This window comes from Pocillopora damicornis, chromosome 3 (assembly GCF_964200805.1).
Source record: "Pocillopora damicornis chromosome 3, jaPocDami1.2, whole genome shotgun sequence".
NCBI lineage: Eukaryota > Metazoa > Cnidaria > Anthozoa > Scleractinia > Pocilloporidae > Pocillopora > Pocillopora damicornis.
Genome location: NC_142672.1, coordinates 5,586,455 through 5,601,927, shown reverse-complemented (window position 1 = coordinate 5,601,927; position 15,473 = coordinate 5,586,455). Strand labels below are relative to the sequence as shown.

General features: G+C 37.9%; 1 protein-coding gene across 1 annotated transcript; it reads right to left on the bottom strand.

Annotated features, from left to right (window-relative positions):
• Positions 1 to 479: 479 nt before the first annotated feature.
• On the bottom strand, positions 480 to 15,133 carry LOC149047926 (alanine aminotransferase 2-like). Its single transcript, XM_089199941.1, has 12 exons — positions 14,926 to 15,133; positions 12,413 to 12,499; positions 11,682 to 11,790; positions 7,962 to 8,092; positions 7,274 to 7,393; positions 6,904 to 7,033; positions 5,702 to 5,915; positions 5,042 to 5,150; positions 4,666 to 4,731; positions 3,790 to 3,945; positions 2,616 to 2,728; positions 480 to 2,167 (listed from the first exon to the last, which is right to left on the bottom strand). The coding sequence occupies exons 1-12, from the start codon at positions 15,046 to 15,048 to the stop codon at positions 2,062 to 2,064; spliced, it is 1,464 nt and encodes a 487-aa protein (XP_089056067.1). The 5' UTR covers positions 15,049 to 15,133; the 3' UTR covers positions 480 to 2,061.
• Positions 15,134 to 15,473: the final 340 nt, after the last annotated feature.

The window sequence follows — 15,473 nt, the reverse complement described above, 5'->3', positions numbered from 1 at the left end:
ACTTTGGTTGACAGAAAAATATTGGTTTCAGAATGAATTTGAATAAACAATAGTGTCATTACGTTGGTTGACAAGCGGCCTAAAAACCGTCTGCAATTAATTTTAATCGTTCACAAAAAGTACCCAGAAAGTTGAAACGTGAAGTATTTGGTTACAGTTAAACTGAACGATGGAACTTTCATTCATTTAATATCTGAATTTTCTCGAGCAATTTGTTCGTAATGAAAGAGCGAGCGAAGTTTTAATTTAAGTTCTACAACAAATATACGCTCCCGGTGAGTCTTTCCAATTCCGTTCAATTTAGACATTTGTACCGTAAATTGCACAACAGAAATTGAAGGAATTTTTTGAGAAAAGGCCGCATTAAATTCCTTTGTGTCTCGTTGGAGTGTGCCGTTCGAATTTAGTTTTTGTGAAGGAAAGACCAGAGTCACACACGCCATTGAAGCAAACAAACGAGCAAACTCTCACAACTTCAAAGTAAAAAAATTGAATTTACTCACAATTACTTTCCTCGCCGTTTACTTAATGAACAGAGGTAAATCTTCGTACATGAATGAATGGTCGATGAGAGTGAATAATACTTTCCGTTAGATCATTGACTGATTTTGAAGAAAACATTGTCGTGACAGACCTTGCCAAACTAGTTCTGATGTTTTTCAAATGTTCCTACGCTTTTTTTTTTCTTACGCGCTCTCTAATTGACAGGTGTCAGATTGTGACAGATACTTGTAAAAATAATGTTTCAAAGTTTGTTTGGAAGCCTTTTAAATCACCTTTATCGTTACGGAAATGAAAATGTTTCGCTGAGGCATCTCTCTTTAATTTGCATCACCTCTATTTTAACTGCCATTTACTCACTCAAAAATTGTTCAGTTTATGGAAGATCTTGCCGTATTTACAGCCCTAAATCATTCGGGTTCTTTCGGAAAGAATTTCGTCAAGTTTAAAAACAATGAATATATTATTTACCGGCTAAGGGTCGGTCAATATGGTGAAAAACTGTGACCTCGGTCTTGAAAATTCTGCCCTCGGCCTACGGCCTCGGGCAGTAGTTAGTTACTGGCGTAAAATCTTACAGTATATAATATACCAACTGGAAGAAATTACGCAGTTAGTTACTGGCGTAAAATCTTACATATTATCGCTCTTTCATTATACAGAAGATGCGTGCAGACACAGTACAAGTATTAAAATAAAAACAGCAACAACAACAACCACCAAAGCTAAAAGCAAAAGAAACATGCACTAGTACCATGTAATGCATATGCATGCTTTGGCTTTTCACCAACTGATTGACACTGATGTATTTACATTTCTTTAATACCCGTTTGAAGATGAAATAAATAACTCGAATCATTCCTCTACCTCCTAATGGAAACTGACTGCTCCTAAACTTCCTCTTAACCAACTTGATTCAAAAATGGTGGAGAAGCCATTCACACGGTAGAAAATTAGATAAAGTTGATTTTGATTTCTGATCGTCCGGGGAAGAGTAGTCCTAGAGCGGAAGTCGTCATCGGAGTCATCATCGAAGTCACTCTGATTTGGACTTCCGCCTCAGGTTGTCGAAACGTCAGTCACTACCACTAACAACACAGGTACAGATCCAGCATTTTGATGGGTTGGGGGGGGGGGGTAGTTGATTAGTAATACTCAATCTTGTCGTTTAACGTTTGGTTTCAGACAAGTAATAAAAATACCCACATGTCTGACGGGGTGGGAGGTGTAAACCCCCCCCCCCCCGCCTTTGCAACAGTCCTTTTAGGGAGTCTTTTCTGAACGGTATGATCATATTACAGGATGAACTGTTACTCCAGGCTTCAAACCAATTATTTTTTAAGGGAGATATATAGATTTTTGGTAGAATGACAGATACACCATGCAGATGAGCTAAGCAATATGTTATACACTTCACTATATGCAGCATGTACAGGAATACTGTAATAACTCAATAACTGGAGCACAATGTTCTTTGAATTGACCGTGAAATGAGTTAAAAGTGCAGGAAAAAATACGTAGATACCCAACAAAAAACGAGCTCTCAGTTTGAAATCCCTATTAGTTTTCTTTGTCGTCCTTGTACTTGTCCAAGAATTCCTTGTGAAACTTGCTCAGCCTTTCGTACATAGGAGTAATTTTTTCTTCAGAGGGTAGAATTGTCAATCTGTAGGAGGAAAAAATAGGAACAAAACAAGTGGAAAGGAGTCAAGCCTGTACTTGCAAGCTGTAGAACAACTACTAAAAGATGAAAATTCATCTTATTTTAGAGCAAAAAAACAGAAATAAAAATAAAAAAGGGTGGCCTGGTATAGAGACGAATATCTAATGAAATGAGAACCAATCAAGTTTAGTTTGTTGGTATGCAGCAGTCACGTGACGAATGGCTCTTAGTGAATGACTGTATAGTCTCCGATCGTAGCCGGGCACGAGAGAAATGGGAAATTTTACATATCTCCGAGGTTTACCATCAGACTTTTAAGGAAAAAACAGATATTCAAGAATCAAATCAGATAGCTGAAAAAAACCGGCTTGTTATGTCCTGTAAAGCAATGCTATCACCCATAGTATTTTAGCTGCTCATCTCATGGACAACGCAGAAAAATGAAACTGACCTAAAATGGTATGTTCCCTCCTTTTGTCCATAATTTCCTCCGGGAATGGGGACTATTCCGGTTGTTTCCAACAACTGCCAGCAATAGAAGTCGTCTGGGTTAAGGTTATTACGCTAAAGAGAAACGGAAATGATTCAAAGAAATAGAAATGATCTTCTCGTAACGCAACCCTTTCCCCACTGATGCACGCCAAGTTGGCAAATGACAAAGTAGTGTCCACAAATAGATGAGGTGCCAAACACTGACTGTCAGCCTTACTTACGACGATTTTTTCTTCAAAACCGCTCAGAGATCTTAAAGAAAGTATTATTTATTTAAACGAGGATTAATCTTCGAAGATTTACCTCTTATCTTCTAGCCTTTTTAAAAGATTTACCTAAAACGTTAACTTAAGTCAAATGAGACGCTTTTTCCAGCTAGACACAAGGGGATTTAATGCGAATTTTACTTATCGAATTGCTTCGGTTTCTCAGTTCAATTATGGAAATGTCAAAATTCAAGGGACTTGCTTAGAATTAGCGTAAGTAAATTTGAAGGTGACTTCAACACTTCGTTCAACGTTTTAGAACTAACAATTTGTTTTGGAGAATTCAGATATTAAATGAATTAAAGTTACATTGATTAATGGAATTTTCTATCATAAATACCTCTCGTTACAAGTTTCTGAGTTACTTTATGTGAAGTATGTTTAAATTACAGACGGTTTTTAGGCCGCGTGTCAATATCTTCAGAAAGAACCTTTGATATGAAAAAAATCACCTTGAAATTAATATTTGCGAAAAAACTGAAGTGATTTGAGAGAGAGAGAGAGAGAGAGAGGAGAGAATTAATGAATAGTTTATCGGTTAAAGGTCGTGAACGAAGTCTTCGCTTAAAAATGCTGCCCAGCTGGCAAAACAAAATGAATAATTACAACGAAGCTACAGACGTTCTGCAAAGCGACTCAACACAAAACATATACCGCCCGTTATCAGCTGAGAGCGGGCCGGATGGGAGACTAGTACCTGCTGTCGGAACCAATCAGATCGCAGGATTTGTAGAATACCGCCCGCTCACGAACTGAGAATAAAATAACGAGTATCATCTCGAAGGTTCGTCCCTTTGAAATACATTTGTGTATCTACTGAGTTATAGTGAGTAAACTTATCGTCACATCCATAGCTCACTTCCTCACCTTGGCTTCCTCGATAGCTTTTTGAGGAAGACGAATTCTGGGGAAAGCATACAAGGCACCAGTTACTTCATTACACGTCACTCCTTCTAAAGAATTCAACATTGCAGTGGTAATTTTCGCTTTCCTTTCGTAAGACCCCAAAATGGCCGTCTTCTCCTACAAAACAAAGCTACAAATATATCGAAGTCTCTCATAGGATCATGAGAGATAGAGAGTTAAGTAGAGATAAGATTTATATCGCTTCGCAACTAAAAAATTGAATTACATGATTATTACATAGGATAATATTAATAATAATAATAACATTAAAAAGAATTACAAGTGGTTTAAACCACGTTTCTAAAAAAGCTGTTTTGTACATCTGGTACATTTATAAATAGAATATGTCGATCAAATGTAAAATTCCGATTAACTAGTTTAGACTTTGAGGGAATTAAAAGTGATTGTAGTGTCACGGAATCTTTTTGTCTTGAACACGGGCCTAAACTTCCGTTTGTTTCCAAGGTTCAAAGTTCATATGTTACGAGCCTTAGAAACGAACGGAAATTTGTTTGCCTCACCATCATTGACTGATTTTGGTCTCTGACGAGTTTCACGCAACAAATTTTAAAATCGTAAAAAATTACTTTATCTAGTATAACTAAGCAATAATTATTTAGCAAACATGACTTCAATCTAAATCAGCAAACAAAGTCTTTCAACCCTTTTAACCCCTAAGAGTGACTTGCATCTAATTTTTCCTTACAATATCGCCCCTGGGTCACACTTTAAGGTCACGAGAATAAAGGAAATGATCATCAACTAAAGAGGCTCTTGATTGTTAAACAAGTTCTCCTTGTCAGCAAGTTAGGAAAGGTCCAGACCTTCGCTACAAACCTGTATAAAAATTTCATACGACTCGTCTCCAGGCTGAGGCGGACAACAAATTAAGCTCATGGCAGCCTTAAAAACAGAAAAAAAAATCAAGCGAGGTTAAGTAAATTCTTTTGTTCTTGTATTTTTCTCAAGTAACGTTTCACTTTCCCATCAGTCCTTGAATAGAAGTCAAAAAGCCGTTTCAGTACAGCAGATATATGTACTGATGCGTGGTTTGGTACTTCTCTCTGTATGTGAAATCTCTCATTTTGTGAAAAGAGATAACACTCATTGGACGGTTAAACGGTTTGGCATGCTGACCGTTCTGTTCCTGTTAAACCGAATGCCTTATCATGTGGTTATTTACATGTTTAAAATTAAGAAACTTTACTAATACCTGCCCAATAGTCGAGCCACTAACACTAGGAGACATCATATCTCTAAACTGCAATTTGACTGCGTTGCTGAATCCGACCAGCTCAAGATACCCTCCTCTCAAACCACATCTACAAAAATAAAATAAATGAAATGTTCTTTAAGGAGAGTGAAAATATTTCTTATAAGAACCCGCATGTCATTCGGTATTTACCCTGCGTAAGATCATGTATGTCATTCGGTATTTACCCTGCGTTTGCATATCGTTTCGCCCCAATTTAGCAGTGTAAACCTTATCAACTATTCCTGCCTGCTAGAAAAATGTGGGATATGGTCAAGTCACGATAAATTTTGTTCGATTTTTTTTTTGTAAATTTGCAAAAACGTTGAGGGGTAAACTGTGCATTAGTACACGAAATTTTAAAATTGCTTATCTCCTTCATCTTGAATATTTTCTTTTAAATATCACGTTCACGAACTCAAAAGCTAAGAAATCGTCTAAAGAAATTTCACGTTGAACATCTTAAAGCATATTTTTGGCGTACCGCAAACAACCCGTGAAGTCCCCCTTCCTTCCCTGTCTCTTAACGAAAACTTCAAATGAAAACACGGGTGATGATGATATGATTTTGTACAAATAATTAAGCCGCACTGTTGTTCATAATGTGGCCTTTCCACTCACTCGCCATAAAATCCTTTGGAAGCGGAGTTGAGCGACATCAGTTGAAAGTTGTTGTATTCAGATCCCAGGTCCCTCAAAACCTTTCTGCACGAGTGGAATGGGACTCCCTTTATAAAGACTGTTTCTTGATACACTTCATCCGCAAATAAAACCAGTTTCTCTCGTGCGCAAAATTTGATGACTTCTCTTATGTTGTCGTAGCTTAAAATCTGTCCTGAATATGAAAGATAGACGCAAAGGTCATCCTACGGGTATTGATTTGGATGACGAATCACAGGCTAAAGAGACCTCCGAAATGGCGGTTGAACAACACAGGAATTATAACAACACCAAATCCAGCATCCACTATTTAACAATTTTACAGTGTGTCAATAAGCCACGTGTGAATTCTGCTGTAAAGGCAATATTGGAAATGTAATAAATATAGAAATAAATAAATGAGCAAAAGCAGCCGAGCAGCCTTTGAGACAAAATCACGCGTCAAGAGTTTAATTTTTACAAGTGGTGGATATCCACCGAGCCGCGAAGCAGCGAGCTAAGTATCCGCCACTATTCACCTCCACTTCGGTGAATAGTTGATAATTACCATATGACCCGCCTAGCCTCGCGCGTGCAATCCCATAGAAAATCATGGTGAAAGCTGAAATGTGTACGACCGGACGGATTGACGTGAGTCGCTCCGGAAAAAAGCCATTCGGCCCGCACTCACACGGCTTTTTTGCAAAAACTTGAAGGAAAAAAAGGGTAAAAACACAATTGCATCTTTCGATGAATTGTGATATTTTTGCTCTGACTCGAAAAAACAAAGCAAAAATTTTTTAATTGCCGAATATTTTTTATAATTCTCCCGCGTGCGCCCGTATATCGCGTCCTACTTAGGTTGAACCAAATTTTCAAAATTTTCAACTCTAAGTGGTCATGTGATAAAATGCTTATTGACTAACTTTTGTCAGGCTGAAATATTTGGTTCTCGGTCATGACGCACAGACCTCGCTGCGCTCAGTCCGTATATCATGACCTCGAGCCAAATATTTTTTCCATGCCTTCCATTTGAATAATTTTCATTATCTCCATGTGTGCTTATTTTCCCTCTGGGAGTTTTTATTCTCGAGAACGAAAAAACACTTCTGCTTCACTCATTCGACATCAGGTTCATCTCCAACCACAGCACTATTTACCATGGTTACAAACATACGTCTTACCTGTAGGATTACCAGGATTAATCAGTACCAGTCCTCTTGGCTCACAGTGTGGCCTGGCCTCATCTATGGCTTTCTTCATTTCACCGATGTTAAAAGACCAGTTATTTTCTTCCTCCAAATAATAAGGGATCTGAGTAGAAAGATCAGTTTTAGCACAGCAATCATAAGCTGGGTCATTCCTCTTATGGACTTTAATCTACATGAATCACTGATTGATATCAGACCTTCATATATTCTATTTTTTTCTTTTGTTAAGTTCTACTTGTCCAATAATGAAGCACTAGGATACAAAGAATAAGAAACGTTAAACTGAGTATGCAAATGAATCAGTAAAGAGATGCGGAATGTAAGTATTCAACGTCAGCATTACCTCGTAGAGGTTGAATTCTACAATCCTGGACTTGTACTGAGGAAAAACTGGAATGGGAATCATAAGCCCTGGCTTTAGTTTGCCGTTCGGCATATCAGTACCAAGTGATGCTAGGCCTATCTGTAGAAGAAAATTTCGAAGAAAATGAAAATTTCACAGAGACGAAACAAACCTTGCGTGGTAATCGCAGTATTTCTGGTCATCCAAATTAAAGTACTACTTTTCACAAACACTGCCACACTAAGTTACAGCCAACGCACGCAGGCGGGTCTACATTGTACATACACATACAAATTCGCTACTAAAGTCCATCTTATTGGAATTTCTTCTCCTTCTTCGATGTACCCTTTGAAACTGAAAAGCTAAAATGGAAATACTTCACATGATTTCTCGGCGTCGTGCCTCAAACGTTGCTCTACTCTATGCATCGTTTTAAAAGTAAAGTTGTCGCAGGCATGTAGGTAACCTGAAAAGACTGATATCTGCAACAGTTGCTACTCTGAAATGTTAATGGTCACGCTAAATTTCAAAATGGCAAACTTGTCTAGTCAGCTTACGTAAACCACTGTTTTCGCTCTAACCACATGTCGCCCTCATCACGTTTTACACCTGATTTATAACTAAGCAGACACACGACTTTGATCAGCAGATAAACTGCAACCCAGTAGAAAGAGTTCTAGTCTCTCACCTGGATTCCTATTGCCCCTCCATTAGTTAAAATGACGTCATCAACATCAGCTGGGTAACCATCTCTTCTGGAAATGTATTTGGCTACATCCTCGCGAATGAGTCTTAATCCAATAGTGTTTGTGTACGAACCTAATAAAAGATACACTCCACCACAGTGGAGTGGATAATTTCCAAACACTTTCCAGGGGTTAGGGTCCAAGATTTTTCTTAGGAGTGGGTACACCATTAGAGAATGACGTAAAAGACGAGTGACGTAAACTGATTTTAAAGGCCCATTTCCAACCTTGATGCAACGCGGTCGTTTTTTGTGTTGAACCACAGCTTTTGTTTCAATAGCGAATCTGATTGGTCAGTTATTTTAACCTTGCCACGTTGTCTCAAAATAACTCCTGCGTTTTCTCCGATGAGTTTGGTGAACTTGTCAAAATAATTCTGTTTAAAACAATACTCTACGTTTTAGTCCGGTATGGAATCAGATGAATCCATTGATTTAGAAGATTCCGAGGTAGTAAACGCTTATGGGTCGGAAACTCCTTTCGAGCATTCCGAGGAAGGTCAGGTGAAAATCTTGATCCACCACGTTTTCATTCTTACATCAATTTTTTGTTATTAAAGTACGCCATCCTTCTTAAATAGTACCAAGGGGTCAGTTGAAGTTTCCTTCCCGTGAAGAAGAGCTTGCGCTCGAAAGAGTGATTGAGGTTGTTGTCCATGCAAAGCAGCAAATAAGAACTGTAAAGCAAGCTGTCAGTGTCGCTGACGTTCCTGCAATGAAGTGACTAAACGTCCGGCAGCCGGACATGGTCTTAAAATAACTATACGACCGGAAGTCCGATATTTTTTAAAAATATTTATACGAAAGTGTTCTACCTTTATTTTCAATCCTCAAGCGCTTCCGGGCAGCCAATAGTTTTCAGTTTTTAATTTAAAACGTTCGACACCTCTTTTTCTTAGAGGTGATTTAAGGTGTAAACGTGAAGTACTTTCATCTGCCGCACTGAATTTGTAATCAGATAACTTACGCGAATAGCACGTAGTTTTCTTAGGGGCGGTACTTTCCTTCTTCGAATTTTGTGTTTACTCTGCTGTTATGTAACAACCTTCAAGGACAGTTTTCTTTTAAGATACCTTTTCAAGTATGATTTTAATTCTGTTACTAAGTTTATTATAATTTTTGTACTCTTGCTTAATCTTGCTTCTGTTCTGGTCGATCTTAATCGTAAGTGTAAGAAATTTAGGGTAGAAAATGATTTTGTAACTACGTAAACTCGAAGACGCAAACATATTATGCAGGGTCTGTCGTACGTAACTTAACGTGATTCGCTGATTGAGATAGAATGATGACGATAGAAGAAGATTGACAGCTTAGTAGTGTCACCTTTAGTGCCACCTTCATAAGCTAGTGCACAGTATCTTTCAATCAGAGATAAAGCAAAATAGAACAGTGTTGTGTTGTGTAAGTCAAGATCAGAGCTAGTCCCCGTTGTAATAACTTGCGTAATAGAGTGAACAAAAGAAATAGTCAACTGAACGACGAGTGTTAGGAAATTATTTCTAACAAGAGTACGATGAGATCCAAGCGTGACACTTAGAAAATTTTCTTAAAACACCTCCGAATAACTTGAATAACTCAACACCTGGCAGTCTGATCATATCAAACTCTTTCCCCAGTGCGACGAACATTTGTTTTTCTCGGTTCCAGGTGTACGCAGCCACTAACCCCACGTAATGCGCATGCTCTCCGTTACGATTTTTCAAAATGGCGGACAGGTCAAAGAGGGAAATTAAAAAACACAAAGCGATTTTGCAATGAATTCTCAACATACACCCTCGTTAGAAAGGCGAATCCACGGAAGAAAGATACAAAACTGTATGATATTGAGATCGATATGATATTAAATCGATACCGAGGGCCCGTTTAATTGCCTTCCGCCACGATTATTAGCTTTCTTGACAGCTTTCTGAAGGCAGAATACTTTCTTTCTGAAGACTTCTGATATGCGGCTATTGATTATTACACCTCGTATACCTGATTGCTCAAACACTTTGTTTACGATTGTTGAAAGGACCGACTCATGGTTCTCAGTCTTCGTCTTGACATTGCTTTGAAATAGTATAAACTAGTAAGCTGAAACGAAAAATTAATCAGGGAATTTTACGAAAAATCCAGCAAACAAGCTTTAAAAAGGCATTTATTTAGACTTCATACTTCAACGAACTTCACAAATCTTACTTGTTTATCTTGTAAGTAAACGATGGCAGATTAATTCCCGAAGCGCTTTCTGAGTTTCCCGATCCCTCTCCTACTGCTTTCACGCTTACAAAACAGGAAAAATCAAAAGGAGGAAGATACAGCTGTTTTGAAACGCCATTTGACGAAGGTAAATCTGCTTTTTGTTCGACACTTTACATATCAAAACAAAGGAAATTTGTTCCTCTTTTTGATTCTGGCGGTACATTTTTAATTTGCGCCTGCGTAAAAGAGATATCGCCCGAGACCCTTCGCTCGGTCATGTTTTGATCAAAAACGCCTTGTTAATTTCACGCAACCGCTCGGAGAAAAGGTAAAAATGACGAGGGAAAAACTTTACCTTCAAGTTAGAAAATTAGCGAAATAGAAAGCCACAATATTATAGTTTAATATTTCAGAGGTACATTGAGTGCTTTTTCTGTAGACAATCCGCACGATGGTAAAACATTCGAAAATTACACTCGATTTGAGTGGGGTGTTGAAGTGGGCGTGGTCACTACATTCATGTCAAGACTATTTGTACCCCATGAGTTTGATATGTTTTCCATATTTCTCTTTGAAAAAAACTAATTTCTATTAGAAAATATTTTATCTTTATTTAGAATCCACAAGCGCTTCTAGAAAGTGAAAAAGTTCGAACGTTGTCCTTTTCGCCGGCCCTGTTCACAGAGCACGAAGAGATCCAAGCGTGAAACTTGAAACAACTTTTCTTCAGATTCTAGCAATCAAAATTCAAAATACTGTAAGGAAACTGTAAGATGACGGACGGCGAATGTATTTACCATAAAACAATTGACTGTACGTCCAGGATGGCTCTTGAGAAAGACGGTTTTAGAAGGTTTTCAGTAATCTTGGAATTTCGTGTTGTACGAAATTGGGTCGCGGCGCGCGTTGCACCAAGGGTAAAAATGGGCCTTAAAAAGCGAGCAACGAAGATGGAAGTAAGTTTATGACTAGGGAATAACGTCAGGTGAACTTAGATCCAACCTGGGTGAGGAAAGCGGGGTGCATAATTCTTACACCCCTTCTCTAGATTTGCCCCAGCTTTCACTGACACTGAGTTGAATAACTATTTTAGTATGCACCACTCAGAAACTGAAAAGGTTCACAACACACTTTTCACATGTATGGTATAAACTCAAGAAAATACATATATATCTCCGTTTTGCTCCTGTGGTGCAACCCTTGGGTTTAGGCAGGTTATGAAAATGAGGTATCTGAATAGATTAATAATCACTTACAAAAAAAGAGTAATCAAATTGTAAATCAAAAACAAAGAAGGTTGAAAAGTACAATAGAGCACCAAATACCAAAAGCACAAATCAAGTCCTACCGTGCTTATCCCAAAGCAGCACAAAGTAAAGGAGAGGGGTAAAAAAAAAAAAAGGCAAAAAAACACCATCAAACAAAACATAATGTTACTAAACGTACTCATAGAACCTTAAGAAGAACGAATTTGCTACCTACTTATGGCAAAACCTGGTGTTGCTTTAAGGATTCTGCGAGCCTTTTCCTTTACATCCTTTGGGAATTGTGGGTCTTTGAGAAATTGTGGACAAAGGAGGCAGGCTAAACACTAAAGATACAAATAATTTCCTTAGTAGTCCTCTTGTTGGTTTAAAATAATGGATAATGGGTAGAATATACTCTAATCAATCTAATTATTAGATATCAAAGCATTCAGATAAATATCCAAGACATTTTTGGAGATGTAGCATAATAGAGGAGGTTAAGTTAAACACACTATGGGCCCACAATGGAACGATTCCTTTTTTTTTTTTGAATGGTGTCCACTTGCAAGAAATACTGTGTAAAATTAGAATCTATTACATGTACTTTGGTGCAAACCATCAGTTTTTTGAAACAGTAACAAATACAGACTTAAACAATGATATGGCGTATTTCCACGTCCCATTTTTCAAGATTTTGTCGAGGAAAAGGATGAGGAGCAGAGTTGTTAGAGAGGGAAGGGGGCTTAACTGGGAGGGGATTAATAAGAGAGGTGGATTTTTTGAGTGAGAGGGCTTATTAAAGAGTGGCTTATAAGAAAGGGGGTTCACAAAAGAGAGGGCTTATTGAAGAGCAAGGCTCACAAAAGAGTTTACAGTATTTTTGTCTGCCGAGATGAGGCAACCGAAAAGTAACTTCAGTTGTAACAAGGTCCAGTAATGTGAAGTTGTGCATTTACATGTACCAACCTGTCTTACAAAGGTGATAGGTGACTGTCCAAATGCATGAGGGTCTCCATAATGTATTACAACCTCATCAAATGGTTTTCTCTCACCCTAAAGGCAATATGATTTTACAGTTTTTAACGCACTGTATAGTATCCTACAGCTGATTTTGTTTTCCTCCAGCAAAGCTTTACCATGTTAAGTCTGTGACTACACTAATGAAATCAATTAAGAGAAGGAAACAGATTTTCTGAATGTAACAATGAGAGGACATGACTTAACTATATACATATATTTGACCACACAGAAACTAGTTCTGATAAAATACACTTTAAATGGTATATCTAACTCTTCTGTTACTGGGACACATACACACATATGTATACGTTTGTTTGACTGTGAACAGTTACCTGCTCAGCAAGATAAAATTTGGCTTTAATTTCATTATAAGAAAGTGTACTTCCAACTACTAAAGTTTAAAAATTTTTTCAAGAATGCACTTTTAATATTAGTGTAGCTCCTACACAACACAGCTGTTTTTTGAAAATATAACATTGTGTTCAGCACAATAAGGTGTGAATGTTGTATTTAATGTTCTGAGAAGAATAATTCCACTAATTTCATTTTCTTTCTTTTGGATGGTAAATATATATCTACAAACATTACGATATTGATATTGCTGATCCTAGCAGTATGCAGGATGCACGTCATATGAACTTTGTAATAGACCTCTTTCATCGGAGTACGGAATCCGAAGGTCTGAGGTTTGATTCTTCATGGGGACTCAGAATTTTTTCTTTGTCCAACATCTTTCTCTAGAAAATGCTTGTTCAAGGTCTCAGTGAGGGCAAAAAATTGGTTATTTAAAGTCTCATAGGACTTTTAATTCATCAGAATTAAGATCTAAAAGACTTTATGAGTATTTCACTGTATTTCACAAAAATACACCGAGACATTCATCTTGTGATTTGCCCCACATGAGCTCCTTCATCTTGAGGGGCTCTGGCCTTGATTGGAGGATAAATTAAATTCTATTTACACAAAATCTCAGTGTGGTTATCAAGGCGAAAACAAGTTATGGACATAAAAGTTTTGTCCCTGGCAAGGGCTGCATTGATCATGGCAAAGAATGATGAAAATATGCACTCTTTAATATGTGAACTCAGGTGACCAATCAGCTGTGGCAGGTTGTTTTTGTGAACAGTAATCTGGCAAGCCTTTTATTTCCTGACCCAAAACATGAAAAAATGGTTTCACCATGGTAAAATCTAGAATTATGGAATCACGATTGAATCTTGATGAAGGAGTGAACAAATCATGGCCATTTGATTAAATAAACCAAGCCAAGTAAACTTTTTGCAGATTATAATTTACAACCTTTCAACCCACATTTATAAACTGATAACCAGGCATCAGGAGGCTGACCTGGTGTGAAAGCCTTTGTCATGTCAAACTTTAAGAATAATTGATGAATTAATTGATATATTAAAAAATATATCTCGTACTTTTCACTTTTTAAATTATCACGTACAAATTATCAGGTATATAATATACCGACTGGAAGAAATTACGCCGTTAGTTACTGGCGTAAAATCTTACATATATACACTACCGACCGAAAGAAATTACGCCGTTAGCTACTGACGTAAAATCTTACATATAAACACAACCGACTGAAAGAAATTATACCGTTAGTTACTGGCGTAAAATCTTGCATGTAAACACAACCGACTGGAAGAAATTACGCCATTATTAAATCTTACATATAAACACAACCGACTGGAAGAAATTACGCCGTTAGTTACTGGCGTAAAATCTTACATATATATACACAACCTACTGAAAGAAATTGCACCGTTAGTTATTGGCATAAAACCTTACATATATAGACTACCGACTGAAAGAAATTACGCCGTTATAGCTACTGGCGTAAAATCTTACATGTAAACACAGCAGGTCCGAACTTCCGATCCTCACAAGCAGAATCCAAAATCCGGATCCAAAAACTCGATAAAACCGCGAACCGCTGCAATTCCAGGATCCACAAATCCGCTAAAATTTCGCTCTGAATCCGATATCCGAGTAAAATAATTCTCAGAATCCGTCGACCGTTAGCCTATTCACCCCCCTCATCTTTAGAACGAAAACTACGAGGCCTCTAACATTTGCATTCCATTTCAAACGGACTCACTGAAACATTCAAACGAGTACCAAAGACCGATTTAAGGTCAGAATTTTAATGATATTTCAAAATTTTCCGTCTGCAATGATCTCAGCTAGCTCAGAAGAGACTTCATTTGGCTTTTACAGAGGGGAGAGGACCATGCAAATCACTTTATCTCGTGGGAATCATACAAATCACTTAATCAAGCGAAAGTTTCAGACGAAAACAAACGACCATAGATGTGAGATTCCAGGGCGGTCAAACAGCTACAAAGCTGCAACATGTTTTGCTTCCAAATATATCGAACAAAGAAGGCAGGGAAGCTTGGGTTATGGGTTTGGATTACTCAAAGCAAGCTGTAGAGAACACTTACCAGTGCCATTTCGTGCTTTATTTCGTAAGCGCGAGCATTGACCCATCCTCTAACATTAGAGGCTCTCTGGAACACTGGATTGATAGTTTTATCCGTCAAGATTTCTTGCGCTGCCGTTTCCATCTGAAGTGGATGAGAATCCACGGAAATCTTTTTCGTCGATTTAGCCTCAAACGGTGAACCAATATAGATCTTGTTTCAGTCACGCAAAATTGGATGTAACGCAATGCTCGAGAGAGCACTCAATGCAAAGCCGCATCTTGCGTGACAAACATTGACTAATGAATAAAGGGGTAAGTTTCTAAAGAAACTGTGGTGCTGCGTCGGTGGGAGAGTATAGCAGGTAATTTAGTGTTAACAACTGGGTTGAAAACGTAAATTAGCCACCGTAAAGGGTAAAAAAGCTGACGTTTCGAGCGTTAGCCCTTCGTCAGAGCGATTAGCTAACATTTGCTTAACCAGTCATAATATATGCATCTGTGCTCTTGTCGGCATTTCTCCGGAAAGGGATCGTACTGCGGTAGGCGCCCGCGCTCGAATAAGCGCCT